The 17216-nt window shown below is 41.4% G+C and overlaps 1 protein-coding gene across 1 annotated transcript in view; it reads right to left on the reverse strand.

The window, feature by feature from the left end:
* Nucleotides 1–13486, reverse strand: part of FAM149A (family with sequence similarity 149 member A) — a 61294-nt gene extending 47808 nt beyond the window's left edge. The window contains exon 1 of the mRNA XM_088131493.1: nucleotides 13026–13486. Within this exon, the coding sequence (XP_087987619.1) occupies nucleotides 13026–13486 (461 nt within the window). The remainder of the gene's footprint in view (nucleotides 1–13025) is intronic.
* Between the last annotated feature and the right edge of the window lie 3730 nt (nucleotides 13487–17216).

Below are 17216 nucleotides of genomic sequence, written 5' to 3' on the forward strand. Positions count from 1 at the left end.
AATTAATAAAAAGGAATAAAATATTATAATTGTGATAGTTGTCTGGAACAACAAAGCTGTCTTAATACAGGTTTCCTAATCCTGTTTTCTAATTTAGACAGGAGGAGGAGAAGGTGAAAAATTATCAAATGCAAGAGCCTCTCATTTTGGGAGGGAGGGGTAGTTCAACACCTACAATACTGTATATCTAACCTTGCGATTGATTTATTACAATATGTAAATTATTGCATATTGATAAATTGCATAAATCAATTCAAAGACAACAGAGCAGCACTTTCACTTAAGTATAATTGTGGGACAGTGTTGCTCACAAAGCACCATCCAATAAGCTGTACAGCTACAGGTTAGAATTCTAACATCAATATGTCCAGCTATTAATTTTCAAAATAAGTTTATATGCCTGATTGCCAGAACCATAATTAGTTTTGCTTGAAAACCTGTATTAGAATATTGATATCTTAACTAAATACCTAAATATATTGTTACAAAAATGCAGTTAAACAGGGGTATAAAAAAGGAAAGAAAACGAAGCAATTCATATGCTACATTCAAATGAAATAAGAACATTTGAGTGTAAACTTGTGAAAGAAACAGTATTAATTGCCCAAACATAAGATGATTACACTTTTCTTGACTGATATCCATTATATATGTGTGTATTCATTTTTTTAATAATATTTATAGGTAGTACTTATATATGGAAATGTGTCAATGGAAAATGATTGCCATATATATGTAAATAATTGATAGAAGTCAAGGAAAATGCAATCAGCTTAATTAACTGTTACAAAAAGGAGACTAATTAGTGTCTTGGTAGAGGTGTTTTATTTCTTTGGGATCTGATAGGAAGCATTTACTATAACAAGGTCAAGTATCCCTGAAAGAAAAGGGATAAAAGGTTGAATAAAAATCCTGGAAAAGATCCATGTGCATCTAAGAATGGGTAAGAATCCAGCCTTATAGTAAGGTGGAAGCTCCAGGTATTAAGACTCTCTTCATTAACTCACTAATTATATGATATTAAAACCTGGGTCACAATTGGACCTTGTTTAGAGCCCATGCTAAGGTGAGGGAAGATAGGCTGGGACTAAGTGCAAACCCTTTCTCACAACAGTTATCACTTGAATGAACTAGGTTTCATACTTTCATGAAACTGAACATTGATGGATCTTATTACATCAACATTTTAAATGATACTTCCTGTTGGTGGAGCAGACTAAGCTAGTAAATGCTGTTTCACACTAAAAAAACAGAAATGTGGCACTGTAAAACTATGTATTTATTAGAGTGTAAGCTTTTGTGAATCTGAATTCTCTTCATTGTATGTATGGAGTGTAATCCTCAGTTAGGAAGGGATCTATAGAAACATAATTACTGGAGAAGTGCAGGGTGAGCTCAATTCAGGAATTCTGTACTTTAAACAGAAAAAACTACTTACTGCCTTAAGAGACAAAAAGCAAAGCAAAAGTTATCAGTTAAAGGCAAAATAAACTTAAATATTCTTCACAGCACTTTCCTATTCTATACCTCATAGCAGCTACGTTTTCAAATTGGGTTTTTATAGTTGCCACAAAAACCCAGTCATAAACAGAAGACAATGAGTTGGCAATGACATTATCTAGATTGTATTTTTTTTAAAATCTAACTGTACAGATGTCTATTCCAGATTTATAAACTGCTATGAAAGCAACAAGACTTGTGTTGCTGCTCGCAACAACTTTAAATTACAGATAAGGGAGGTATTAATACTAGATATCAAGATGCAGTACAGCCACCTGATTAATTTTGCCTGGGCTCATGATAATGCAAGTATAATAACTCACCCTTGCAGAGCTCAGACACATTTATTATTCCCTTTCAATGAAATCCAAGTTGCTCCTGCAAAACAGTACAAGTATGCTTCTCTATTACTTTCTCCTCTGTAATTATTAATAACAACACACAATTGAAATCTTGTTGCCACAGTCAAGGGAGGACATCTTGGAATAAATTTTAGAACTAATGTTAATACTTTCTTTTTTTCAAAACTGCTGAGGTCGAGCTCTAATCAGAAAACAAAATACATTATTTTCTCAGAAACAGTCCCTAAATTTCTCTTCCTTTAAGGGGAGGAAGACCAATGTTTCACAATATGAGATGCCATTAATGTATATAGCTTGTCACTCAGGGTGAGTGCAATCCTATGCACTAGGCGTGGATTGTCTGCGATCTTGGTTTAATTTCGCAAGGCTTCTGGTCATGATCAGGTCCATTCCTCTGATAAGAACTATCTGCCCTTTTGCAGCTTGTGAAGAAAGCAGTTAGGGGAAAAGGGGGGTGTTAGAACTGAAAAAAAAATGTCATCTACTGCAAGCAATTAGAAGAAAATCCTTCCTTTCCACTGCCCTCAAAATAACAAAGATGTAAATGTTTTTCTGTCTTCTTTGTGGGGACTCCTTAAATAGGCATGTACAGGATTGAAAAATGGATTACAGGGTTTTTTTCCTAATTACTATTTCTGCTCTATTAACATGCAGGTAAACCCTGTTTTCTCAGTAATCACAATAAAGATCATCAGACAGACTGGAATCAGTATAACTGGAAAACTGACATCCAGTCTCCAACCTCCTGTTTTAGAGGAACATAGCTGAAAAATAGTAGAGCTGTAATTACAGGGTTCTGTCTGAACCCATGGCAATATGACTTGAAACCTGGGTGTGGGATGGAAACCAATTTGATGGCTGTCCTGGTTGTTGAGAAGGTGGCTGGATTACAATTATAGAGTACTGTACCCTTAAGGAAATGGAGCATCTAGACCTTTGCCAGTTGAGCTTTGGGTTAGGTCATAGTATAGAGATAGCATTGATTGCATTTGTAGATGACTTGTGGAAGAGCTAGGATGTAGAAAGTGCTCTTCTTGATCTCTCAGCAGCTTTCAATACCATTGATCACGGTATCCTTCTGGACCAACTGTGGGGAGTGCAATGTTACTGTGGTTCTTTGTCTTTCTCCCTGGTTGGTTCCAGTCAGTGCTGGTAAGAGGAGAGAGGCTCTATGTGATGCCACTGATTTGCAGGGGGCCTCAGGACTCAACACTCTCATTCCTCCTATTTGACATCTATATGAGACTGCCAGTTCAGGATCATATATCATCAGTAGGCTGATGGTACTCAGTTATACTTCGCATACCTGGGCCAGCCAAGTGATGCTGTTGAAGTAATATCCTGGTGCCTGGAGGCTATACAGTGGATGGGGAGGAAGAAGCTCAGACTGAACCCTAGCAAGATGGAGTGGTTGTGGGCATACAAGCCTCTTGATGCTGGAGTTCTTCCATCTCTGGCCCTGAATAGGGTTGTACTACCTCTTTTGGGTCTAGGGTGCAATCTGGAGAGTCCTTGTGGACTCACTAGCTTGAGAAGCAGGGGGCAGCTATAGCCAGGAGGGCCTTTGCACAGGTTCTTCTTGTGTGCCAGTTGTACTCTTTCCTGGGCCCAGAGGCCTTTATTAACAGTAACTCATACCTTGGTCACCTCATAGATGGACTATTGTAATGGGCTGTACATGGGGCTGCCCTTGAAAACATTCAGAAGCTAAAGCTGGTACAGAATGCACTGGCATGAGAATGATGGTTGGGCCATGCCATGACCTGTAACACCATGTACCATAAGCAGTACTGCATCAAAACAATGTACCATTCATATGTACACTTAATTATTTTTGGCACATATTCTTACAGTCATCTTACTTTACAAGCGTTTGGGTAAAATCTATGCTACATCATCTTTTAGAGCATTTTCAGTAATATAACAGAAATTTAAATTCTACAAATTAAATTAGTTATAAATTTTAACACATTGCCAGAGGACTTTCTGAAGATCTTTTTAACCAGATGAACAGATGCCTAGCACACATAATAACTGCCAGAAGAGTATATTCTGAAGTCTAGATAAATTTGACTTGGAACCTAGGCTAAGAAGAACTATGATAATCAATATTTCATTAGGACATTTCTTCTAAAGCTTAAGTGGAATTGTCTAATTAAAAAAATGCTAATGTGACAGTATAGCCTTTCCTCTTCTGAGAGGTGTATCTTATTCCTTCTTATATATCTTTTTCTTTTAAAAAGCCGGGCAAGCATGTTCCTTACATAGAATTTTAATAATAACAAATTGGTTCTGTATATAAACCATTTTTTAAAGAAAAACAAAATCATAATAAGAACAGTACTTAGCAAAAAGACTGAAGAGCAAGTCAGTAGTTGGTATAAAATATAAAAAAGAAACTCATCCATAAATCAGCCATGTTTTAAAGGTTGGTCATATTTAGATCCACTGATATAAAGTGAGTTGTTATTAATTTAAGGGCAATTCATGTTACTAGAGCTACTGTAAGTCAAAATTCAGCTGAATGTGTTTGCTGACTGATTTAGAAATTAAATGTTGAAAATGGTTCTAAAAATATAGTGTTTCATTAAAAGATCTTTCTATTTACTGTACTGTGGGCCTAAAACAATACAAATGAACTAAAAAAACAACTTGGTTAATAAATGTGTTGTGATTAGATAACACTGGATGATTGTGACATAAGCAATCAAACAACACAATTTCACACTCACAAGCTGACCTGACTGACCCATCTGACTGACCTGACTGACCCATCTGCCACAGACTGGAATGGTTGGCAACATCAATGTGCCTACTATTACTCTACTTGGAACCTATCAAACGTCCTTATTTCTTTCAGATTCTTTAAATTTTAAATAATAAATATTGCCATGCTTCAGAGCAAATAAGCATTAAGAATGCCTCTGGACCATCCTAACAGAATTTCTTAGAATATATAAATGGTGGATGGGTACAGCCAAACAGTGGCTGTTTAGCAGTATTTTATTTATTTATGTTTCAAATTTAGATACCACCATCTCATGAAAAAGTGACTCGGGCCGTTCACAATAAAACAACAATAAATATTAATTAACATACAATAAAAACAATATAAAATACAGTAAAAATAGAATAAAACACATACACAAATAATATCTTCCAAGATGTTGATGGTCAGTAAGATGTTAACATATGGGAGCATCTTCAAGGTGCTAGCCACCCCCAGGGTTGGTTGTCCCTTTTTTCGCCCCGTGCCAGTTGGCAAAGCCAGGTCTTGACTGCTTTCCAGAAGGACAAGAGAGTTGGGGCCTGCCTCACCGCTGGAGGAAAAGGATTCCATAGGGCAGGGGCCACGGCAGAGAAGGCCTTCTTTCTGGACTCCGCCAGTCGACATTCTTTCATCAACAGGGTCTGCAGCATACCCTCTCTGCCTGACCAGGTGGGATGGGTGGATATAATGGGGGTGAGACGGTCGCTAAGGGAACCCAGTCCCATGCCAGGTAGAGCTTTAAAGGTGATAACCAACACCTTGAATTGGATCTGGAAGCAAACTGGGACCCAATGCAGCTCACGCAGTAAAGGTGTAACATCGTCAGGCCTAGCCCAAGGAACTTCTGGAGACCGTGCAGGTTCAATCAGCAAGTTTTATTAGCTAGTGCTTGTTTACAGAATCTTCTCAGACTGCCGGCTAGTTCCCAGGAACAGGAATTCACTATCTCCTGGAATATTAGGGATGCGTCAGCTTTCGCCTCTTATCTCCAGTGCGTTGCTCTGGAGACGAGATCACATTCTTTACCCCCCTTCCAGTCCCATGCCATTCCATCACGTCAATTATGGAGGAGGCGGCTGCTAACATTTGAGGGGTCAAATTAGCTCCCTGTGGATCTGTAGTCATGATGTTACTCCTTCTACTCGAAGGTAAAAATGAGTCTGAGAAGATTGATGTCAGGCCTAGCCCAAGGAACTCCTGGAGACCGTGCAGGTTCAATCAGCAAGGTTTATTAGCTAGTGCTTGCTTACAGAATCTTCTCAGACTGCCGGCTAGTTCCCAGGAACAGGAATTCACTATCTCCTGGAATGTTAGGGGTGCGTCAGCTTTCACCTCTTATCTCCAGTGTGTTGCTCTGGAGACGAGATCACGTTCTTTACCCCCCTTCCAGTCCCATGCCATTCCATCACAAACATGTACCTAAAATTGCCCTTGCGGCTGCATTTTGAACCAGCTGAAGCTTCCGGATACTTTTCAAGGGTAGCCTCATGTAGAGTGCATTGCAATAGTCTATGCAGGAGATGACCAAAGCATGAGTGACTGACTGGAAGGACTTCCGATCCAGAAAAGGGCATAACTGGTGCACAACACATAGTTGAGCAAAGGCCTTCCTGGCCACGACTGCCACCTGCTCTTCAAGCAGGAGTCGTGAGTCCAGGAGGACCCCCAGATTACGCACTGGGTCTGTCCGGGGTAGTGCGACCCCATCCAGAACCAAAGATGGTAAACTTCCAAAGGAGCCCCCAACCCACAGTCACTCCGTCTTACCAGGGCTCGGCTGAAGCCTGTTGTTCCCCATCCAGACCCCCACAGCCTCCAGGCACCGCAAAAGGGTGGAAACAGCATCACTCAGATCACCTGGGATGGAGATGTATAACTGGGTATCATCTGCATATTGATGATACCTCACTCCATGGTGGTGGATGATCTCACCCAGTGGTTTCATGTAGATATTAAAAAGAAGTGGGGAAAGTACCGAACCCTGTGGCACCCCACAAAGGAGGGGCCGTGGACTGGACCTCTCGCTCCCTATCAATTGGGACCAGCCTTGGAGCAAGGAGGTGAACCAGCACAAAACTGTGCCACCCATCCCCAACTCCCCAAGCCGACCCAAAAGGATACCAATGGTCGATGGTATCGAAAGCCACTGAGAGGTCCAGAAGAGCAAGGATGGATGCACTACCCCCATCCCGCTCCCACCAGAGATCATCCAAAAGTGCGACCAATTTAAGTATGCCCATCTGCCCAGCAATATCCAAAAGTAAATTAGGCTGATAGAGATGAGATATAGTGGGAGGGTAGAGGGAGACAAGGAACAAGGTCAGCAGTTTGCTTCCTAGTAAATAAATGTTTTCTTAATGGTCACGTCAACAAGAGTATAAGCTCTACCATGGCAGTCACTTTATGGGAGAGCCCATAACATGATCTCAAAATTATGTGTAAGACTCTCAGCCCCAAAAGATTGCCTATTTTTACACTGCTGCATTCCAAGCTTTCCCAAAACAAAAGTATCCATTGGGGTATGTGGCATAATGGGTAAATGGGTAAAATATGGTATTATTGTTTTCACTTTCATTTATTTGGATGGGAGAGCAATTATCTCCAGCACGCTGGAGCTGGTAGTTGTTTCAGAACTTATTTTAGACCTACTGTAGTATGGAGGGAGTTTGGATCCAACAGATCTCCCTATCCCATTCCAGAATGCCCCATTTTGGGTGCAGTGGCTAAGGGGTGGGACTGGCACTGGGAGATGCAGGTTTAAGCCTACCCTTAGCCCTGGAAACCCACTGGGAGCTTGGGGCCAGTCATAATCTGTCAGTCCAACCTACCTGCAGGGTTGTTGTGAGGATAATGCTAGGAAGAAGCACTATGTATGCTACTTTGAGCTCCTAAATAAAAAGCAGGATTTAAATCTAAGGAATGAATGAATGAATGAATGAATGAATGAATGAATGAATGAATGAATAAATAAATAAATAAATAAATAAATAAATGTCCTACCTTTTGGTAGGAACACAGCCAACAAGAGCCTTGCCTGTAACCAGTTCCGCAGAATCATAAGGTTGTACCTTATTGTAGTTATTGTAATATCCTGTACCAACTACAGAACAATTTCCCATTATAGCTCAAACATATTCATAATTTGCTTCATATTTTTTTCTTTTCCCATATTTTCCACTTCCTTATTACATATTTAACTACTGTTTTAGTTGTTTAATCCCACAGTTAAATAGCAGAATCTGCAGTTATGAACCAAATCTAGTAGCTTTAAAAGAGGATTAGATAAATTTATGGAGGATAAGGATTCAAAGAGCTATGTGTCAAAATGGCCAAATATTATCTCAGCTCCAGTATCATATATAGTATGCCTCTAAATACCAGTAACTGAAGAATATTCCAACAAAGCTTCTTGTACCCTTCCAAGAAGAATCTGAATGGTCACTGCAGGAGCAGAATATTTGACTAGACACACATTTGGTTTGATATAGCATGGCTCTTCGTACTTTATTTCATCTTTTGGCTATAATTCTCTTATTTATTTGCTACAGTTGTATTCTCCCTGTTTCCAGGAGCTCAAGTTCACCTACGGTATGTGGCATTCCTTCCTCCAATTTCCACTGTCAACAACCCTGCAGGTTAGGTTGGACATTGATAAGTCAACTAACAAGTCTCCATAATAATGGCAGACTTCGGCCTTAGCTACAACAGTGAATTTATGGACCAATAATGAGATTTCATAAGAACACACCAAAACTGGATTTAAAACTCACAACGTAAAAGAATTAGAATTGTTATTAACAGGACTGAACAGTCAACTTTCCCTAATCCTTGTGCCTTCCAGATGTTTACCAAGACAATATGGCCAACAACCAAGCTGATTAGAAATTCTGGCAGCAGTCCCAATCCTGTTTGTAGGAAACCAGATCGCAGGAGGCTGTGCTATGTTCACCAGATCTGTTTCCTTGGTCCATGAAAGGAAGTATGGCATTGTGTGTGTGTGATTTTCAGGATACACTAACATTGTAAAACCTAGCCCTCATCACAAAGCTACAGCTGTTCTTTACTTTGTTGTTAAAAAGCTCAACTACAAAAATATTTTGAGATACTTTAAAAAATGTTCTTCAGAAGCAATGGATCAAAGGCTGTAGAATTTCTTTTTCAGTTTGTAGAAGGCTGTTCTAAATACAGATTCCTTTTTGTGGTACATTGGCACATGTATTAGGCCAATGAGATGCAAGCACACTTCATCTCAGTAAAGTGCATCATGCTAGAAAGGTCTTGTGATTTATGTTATTGTGGCACAGCAATAACTCAGCTCATTGAACTGAACCACTTCAATTTTGCTTCTGATGCCTCTTCCAGCACATTCATTTGCAGTACATACACATAAATCTTTTTCACTATTACAAATGCTGCAGGTGGCCTCAGACACAACACAAAATGAAGTAAGATTTATAGAAGTGGGGGCACACTGTTTCATATAGAAGCACTGAAACAACATTTTCCTTGAGCATCTTCAAGATGAAGCTTCCTCCAAAGTTTTGCACAGCCTAAGAATACTCTTCTTGCCTTTCCCTTTTGGCAAACAAATTTTTGTGTTGTTTTAAAAAATCTTCAGAGACTAAGTAAAGGAGCCAACGGACCACAAGAAATATGTATACATCATAGGAAGGGACATCTTTCTCAAGTTTCCTTCAGGGTTCTTTTAAGAAAATGTCTCTATCTTAAAGAAGAAAATATATTCCTAAAGGATGTTAAGAGCAATTCAGATCACAACTGTGTTCAATTGAGAGATACAATCCTTTCAATATTTCCCTCTCAAAAACAGAGTTTCCTTTTACTTGCTAGTAATCCTCTTTCCATATATGTAATCAGCCTCCACAATCTCTGCCTGCATAGCCTTATGCCAGTATTGTCCAAACTTGGCCACTTTAAGGTGAGTGGACTTCAACTCCCAGAATTCCCCAGCCAGCCATGCTGGCTGGGAAATTCTGGGAGTTGAAGTCCACTCACCTTAAAGTGGCCAAGTTTGGATAACACTGCCTTATGCAATATACAAACACTTTGCAATGCTAACTACTTAAAAAGCCACGCACAAGAAGAATCTAGCAAGGCACGGCAAAGCACTGAAAAATGTCACTTTACAACCTGGAATGAGGGTGGAATAAAAGCTACTGGAATCAAATAATCTGTTGCTTCCTGGAGAAAGCAACAACACCACAAACACCAAGGCATTATTACAAGGCAGCAGGAGTGGCCTGAAAATGCCAGTACTTATGAATTGTGCTGCTGATTCATACCAAATGTTTTATCTAGATTATTCTTTCTCCCATTTGTCCCCAGCACTTGACAACAGCACTGTAACTTGGTCCTCACATCCCACTGAGAGATGGTTTATTTAAGCATGGATTTGTTGAAAAAACCTAAAAATGATTGCTTCACAACCACAATGGCTGAGTCTGCAGATTGTGCTAGGCCTCAAATAACCAAACAACATTGTGGCTTACTGTAAGTATGAACTGATACATCACATCAGTCTGCAGCACTGCAGATAAGGGAAAATTTGGTGATAAATTTAACAGAATAATAGCAACATTAAGTTCTCCATTGAAGTAAGAGCACACTCGTCAGAAGTGATAGGTAAAACTGGAGTCCTTTAAAGTATTTACAGTATGTCACTTCAGTTAATCCAAAATACCAAGTAGAAGCCAACATTAAAAAAAAATCTAATTTTTTAGATCTATATTTATCTAAATATATATTTTATCTATGAAATCTATATTTCATCCAGGGCCACTTCCACACCAACATTATTTCCACTCCCCAATCCTTCAAAAAACACTTGAAGACAATCCACCCATCTTCATTTTTGCAGGCCCTGAAATACTGTCAACAAGAACAAAGAATATCATTTATCATTGCTCTGCCCACAAACTGCTGTAGGCCCTCAAAAAGCAAAGATCCCTCCTCCTTCATTCATGCAAAATGAAATAAAAGGTATTATTTGCCACACATAATCCATGCGTCCAGGCCCTTACTCCACATTGTGTGCATCTGTTTGGTCATATGAAAGAAATATCTCAGTGATGCCTATGACAGGGAACAGCAGAACTGTCAATCAAACCTTCTCTCTGAAAGAGTTGTAGGATAGGAGGCAAGGTAGGCAGAAGTTCCTGCCAATGGGGAGTGGACCTACAGCATTTCAAAAAAGGAGAATAAAACCACAGTGTTTAAAAAAAAATGCTAGTTTTCTTGCAGTTTCAGATACAATGCAGCTAATCCTAAAAATGACAAAAACAAAAGCACTCTTCTTTGCTAACTTGCCGGCAGGCAGATTTTTGCAGCCCAGGAAACCCTACCAAAAATATGCTGGCCTCACTGCCAAAGAGAAGGCAGTGAGAAATCACATGGGAGTGGAGCTACATCTGGAATGGGGCCAAAAAATTCCTCATGGACCCATATGGAAATCCTCAATCCTTTTTACAGCTCTAACTTATTTGAATAAATGGAAACAACCCCATAAGGTTCAATCCAGTTTATTCTGAAAATCCACAGAATGGGAGTCTTGAGAAAAATATCATGTAAATGTATTCCAAATTAATTGAACTAGACCAGTGTTTCTGAACTTTGGCAATTTTAAGATGCATGAACATCAACTCCATAGCTGGATGGGGAATTCTGGGAGTTGAAGTCCACACATCTTAAAGTTGCTGAGGTTGAAAAACACTGTTCTATTAGAATGGCTTGCACTTCCAATGGGTTGCAGTATTGTTGGGCTGTTGTGATACTGGAATACAGGTATCACTGTAGAACTTGCAGAGAAGTTATCAATTATATATTTTACCAGAAATGCCATTCTTTGAATTATGGATTATGACCTCATAAAGTGACTACCTTAATCTTAGTTTGAGGAACAGCAGGAAAAGAGTAAGCCTTTTCCCCACTGAAAGATATACTAGAACCCAACTTTTTTGGACCTTGAGGAGCTAAAGGAGGGTTTTCAGACTGGGAAATACTAACTAGAAAAGACAAGAAGAACAGTGGCCATACACTATGTTTACCCAAGTTTCAGACATCCCCACCAATAAAAGAAATATTGGGAATCTAAGAGGACCGTCCCATTCTCAAGTTAAATTATTTGGAGGAAAAATAATCTTTGTTTCAAGTAAAGAAAAAGTTGATCCACCAAGAAAGTAGCAGGCTGAGGTTTACATCTGCACAGTGGTCTACATCTGCACATGAGACCTACATCTGCACAGAGGATGCTAGCTAACTGCACAGAAGAGCTAACTAAGTTCAATGGGATTTACTGTTTACTAATAGTTTGACAGCATCACCAGAACAGCATAGCGGTGCCAAATATGCTTTATCCCCATGACAGCCTGATCTGTTTTCCACACCATAAAGAAACACAGAGCAAAGAGAATCAGGGCAGTGCATCCAGCAGCTCTTCCATGGTCACAGCCAGGACTGGCTTTCACTTAGGAAAGACAAATACTCTGGTCTACTAATTTGAGAATTACAGTCCAATTTGCAATCTACATCCATTATGGTGGGGAGGGAGGGAGTTTCCAATAAACCAGCTACAGGTAATTTCTTTCTGCAGTAGGTTAGCTCAAAGAATTCTTCTGGATATATACCCCTGCTGAGCCAATAAAGATACACTTTCTTTTTAAACATCAAGGAATTTTAAAGGGTTTTTTTAAAAGTAAAATCTGCCAATAATAATATCAAAGTGAAAGCTAGCCCATATTGGCTCCCGCTCCACAAGGATGGGGATTTAGAAGCCAACAGACATGCCCCACGTGCAGTTTCAGTGCGATGCAGCGTCACAGATTGTTCTTCCATTTCCTGGCTCTTTTTGAGGCCCAACTCTAAATACGGTGAATGGAATACCAGGACCAGTAAGATGCCCCTCACCCTTGTGGTCTTTTGAACCATTTAAGCTTTTCCATAAGATTGGAAATCATTGCTATTGATCACCAAACAGGCTGCTAAAGCATCAGGGTTCATTTTCCCCTGCTTGGCCTTCTGGATCTTGAGTCTTAACTGGATTAATTTGGCACCTTTTCAAACCATAGTCTCCTGAGCCCACCTATGAGTCAACCTAGGGAAGACAATCGACCAAGTGGAACAGGCTGGTGAAGACTTTGGATACCATGCATCCTTAAAGGTATCCTGCAAATGATAATTTGCTATGATGGCTGGGGTAAGACACACATGTATCTGTTTCCCTCTGCCTTCTTTCCAAGCTGTGAAGGGAATGTTCCCACTTCTGGGGCTGATCAGAAGCTCAGATAAGTGCGGAAACGATTCTCCTCAGCACTTCAGAAAGTACTCAGCCGCTATTAAGTCCCCGCGCGGGGCCAGGAAACCGGGGTCCCTCAACTTGCCTGGGCACAGCAGCTTCTTCCTGGGGGTCCGCGTCCGGTGCGCCCTCCTCGCCGATGTCGGGCAGAGTGACGAAAAGCAGCGGTTTGCTCGCGGGCGCTGCCCAAGCCGCGGTCTCCCTGGCCGAGGAACCGGCCGCCGAGCGCGGGGAACTGCTGCCGCTGGCGCAGCTGCCACCCGCCAGAGGTTTCGCCGCCGCGGCCCCGATTCCGCTGCCGCCGGGAAACGCCCGCGCTGCGGCTGCTGCGCTTGTGACAGAGGATGCCCCCGCGGAGGCCAGAGCAGCGTGGCGGACGGGCAAAGACGGGGCGCCCAGCGGAGACGCCGAGGCAGAGAGGAGAGGCTGCGCCTTCGGCGGAGGGGCGCCGGGGGCGGGCGAGTACGGGGGGGACGAGGAGGAGGAGGCGGCAGGCTTGAAGAGTTTCGCAAAAACGGTGCCCAGGTCGAGGACCGCCACCTTCATGGTGCCGCCGCTTCTCGGCGCGAAGACGGACTTCGGTGGGCGCGGAGGCCAGGACAGATGCGCCGGGGCTGGGGCGGCTGTCTCGCTTCCTCTTTGCCAGGCGGGGCTTCCCTTCTGGGGGTCTGGACCGAAGGCGGGTGGAGAAGAAGCGAGACGGAGCCAGCCACCCGGCTTGCGTAGGCCTGCCTCTCTGCCTTCCCAGGCGCCTACCGAGGGAGGGAGCGGCGGTTGCTAAGCTAAACAAAAACCGAGCCGAGAGGAGGTCATTGGGCTCTGGGCAGCCCGCTCTCGGCGTCAGGAACGAAGCGGGAATGCGAGGGGCGCGAGGCTGCACTTCCAGGTTTTGAGGAAAAGACAAACGCTGCCCCGATTAGGGGGGAAAGAGAAGTCTCGCGGCGGAGCTCTTCCCCCGCCCCTGAAATGCAACCTCTTGTGGACCAGTCCCCCGTCGTTTCGCTAACGTCGGATGCTCCCGAATGCAGAAGTTCTTGGAAATAAGAAGGGCCCGAACTAGCCTAGTTCTCAGGGGGCAGAAGACGGGGCGTTGTTTTTCCTCAACTTGCGGACAAACCTTTAAACGAGCCTTCCGTTTGGGGCCGATTAGAAAACTGCATGCTGGAGTAGGAATTAGCTCCACCAGTTTCACGATTCGCTCTTCTTTCCGCCTGCGAGGCAAGGCTTTCGTGAAGTCTCAGCCTAGATAGTGCAGTTGGCAAAATGACATCCCCTCCTTTAGCACTTGTTTCCATTTTCGTGCGCATGTAATATATGCATTTATTTACTGGTGCTTTTACGCCGTTTCAATCTTTCCGACTCTCAGGGCTCATTTCACCTGAGATGAATGTAGTAGGGATTGGGGAAAATAATTCAATCATGGTAAGACTGATTAATTTGTCAGGGAGCTAGAATATTGCTGGGAGTGCCTGTGAGTAACTCTGCTGAAATAGGCGGCTGTTTCAGTATTAGGGTTTTCAGACCCTGCTGTGGGCACTCGCACAAAATGGCTGCCACAGGGTCCTCTGGCTGCTTCACAAAAGCACACCTCTCACTGCCATGGAAGCATGGCCAGTCACTTATCCTTAGACACACTCTTCAGAATGCATCCCGCCATGGACTTCTAATTTCCCAGGTGGCTCTGTATTCCCCCAATTTAGCATTTAAAAAACCCTTAAGGTAATTCTTCAGCCTGTGTGAAATTGGCACTTTGCTTCACATCTTGCCAGCTTATTTTTTATTATAAGACTCTATAAATAAGATAGCTTTCATATTTAATCATCATGAGCTAGTAGGGTATTTTTCTATTATTGCTTGTATGGAAACAAGCAGCCTACAGAAGCCTGATCTAGTCATACTTATGCTTCTGAACAAAATATGTTTAGAATAATTCACAATAAGAATGATACTACATCAGGTCACTGCTTCATCTTATATGTTGGGTTTCACAGAGAAGTTCTGTTGTCACCCCAATCCTTAAAGCTTTCCCTCCAGCAGAAGGCCTGGAAAAACGTCAGCACTGCCCTCCTGGTGACATCACCACATCACTGGATTGCTTCCTGCAGCATTTTGGGAGTTGTACTGCACCCTTCCGATATTTCCCATTTTCATATATGGGAAATCTATTTATGGCAAAACAAGATCACCATTATTTCTCCATTTTGTTCTTTCCAAATTTTATTACAAAGGTATCAGATGCACATGAAAAAGGTCAACCCTATTCAAATAAATACAAGTTATTTCATATATGTACTTTTGTATAAAGATGTTATGTACATGAATGGTAACATCATTTAAAGATTTCCTAAATCAAGCTATAAATCTTGAAGTATATCTGCTGTTGATTAGTATACATTCAATGCTAAATTTAAGCAGAAAGGACAACTAGGTACTGAGAATATATAGAAGATAATAATGGCTTTTTATCCTGTTTAGACTTCCTAAGGGAGGAAGAGAAGCAAAATGTGAAAACCACCTTGTTATTATTGGATATAGGATCTGAACATTTTACATGCTGTTTCATACACAAGAAAGTTTTGGTGCAGAAATTCCTGGTTTAACCCTATTTCTGATTTGATAAATTAAAACTGCACATAGCAACAGGTTTTTCCATTTTCATGATTTGTTTCACCCTACACCTCTACATTCTTCTTGAAACCCCATTTTCAAACAGAAAGAAAGTCCAGCACATCATGAGAAGTAATAGGGAAGAAAAACAACTGAAAGAGAAATAAGTTTTGGATCCTGGTGGGTCTCATGCATGGAAAGAATCCTGCAGTTCAAAGAAGGGCCAATCTGGGTCACCGGTAGTGTCTGAGAAGACTACCAAGATGGTACCTTATGAATACAGTGAGTCAGATTTCTTGTTAGGGAGCCACCTGTCCACAAGAGGCATGGTCAGTCCCCATCCCCTTTCAAATCCCATTGCATATGCCCCAAGACAGATAGCACACTGGGTTATGTAAACATCTTTTGTGTGTGTGTTTTGCATCACAGATTATGACTAATGTACATTCAGTTTACTATCTGCTCATAGTTTGAAAGCAGTTACTAAGATATGCAGATCATAGTGATTTTTCTTCTCTAAACTTATAGGCCATTAATGATTAATCACTGATTCTACCATCTAGTAACTCTTCAAAGCAAGTGCTTTAAAACAGCTTCTTTGCCACTTGAATGCTATGATTATCATCCTTTCAAGTTCTACAACTTGGTGCTGAGAAGTACCTTAATGGTATTCCCACTATTATTAGTATCTAATTTTATAAACAATGGCCTATGTATAATAAACATCAACTATTTACCCCTATTATTCATTTAACACAAAACTTTATTTTAAAAAATTCAGATGTGGCCTAACTTAAAGCCTGCTACCTAGGGATGTGCATGAAATAATTAATACACTTTGTATTGAATCCAAAAAAATAAAAAACCCATTGCATTCTGCAAATTATGAACTATTTCAATAGGCTTTGAAACAAAACTTGGATGTTTTAGATTTGGGATTGAACAAAATCCAAAGGAATCATGGACAGAGTGATTTTATAGGGTGAATATTGTTTTCTGAGCACCATCCCCCTGCCGCTAGGTCACTCATCCTGTCTTCCCAACACTTTCTCGTTCTTCTCTTCCTTCACCCATCACTACAGCCACCACCAATATCCTCGCATGGTACCTGCCTGCCTGCCCAATCCCCAGTCTTTACTTCCCTCCCTCTCAACTACCACTGATTTAGTAGCCTGTGCATCCGTACCTTACTGTGATGGTCTCAACAGTAAGGAACAGACCCCCCAAAGCGGCATATCTCACTAACTTATTATTATGGCTGGTCACACAGCCAGATGTTTAGACTGGATTTAGCATTTTTATCCACCTATTGAGTCCTTCCCAAGGCCCTGGGATAGGCAGATGTTTGACGGTGTTAAAGGTATCACTGCAGAATATAAGCTGTTCCAAGTAAAGCTGCCTTTTGCAATTGACTGATGGTGACTTTGTCAATGCTGATGGTCTTCAAGTGGTGGTCCAGATGTTTTGGGATTCCACCCAAGGCACCTATTATTATTGGTACTATCTTTGCTTTCTTTTGCCACAGTCGTTCTCTATTTGCAGGTCTTTATATTTTGTGATTTTCTCCAGTTCTTTCTCTTCTATCCTGCTGTCTCCAGGTATTGCAATGTCCACTATCCAGACTTTTTTGTCTTTCTTATCAACAGTTGCTAAGTCTGGAGTGTATTGT

Source organism: Python bivittatus, unplaced genomic scaffold (assembly GCF_059951505.1).
Source record: "Python bivittatus isolate LINGU-HERP-01145 unplaced genomic scaffold, Pbiv_v1 ctg000070_np1212, whole genome shotgun sequence".
In the NCBI taxonomy this organism is placed as follows: domain Eukaryota; kingdom Metazoa; phylum Chordata; class Lepidosauria; order Squamata; family Pythonidae; genus Python; species Python bivittatus.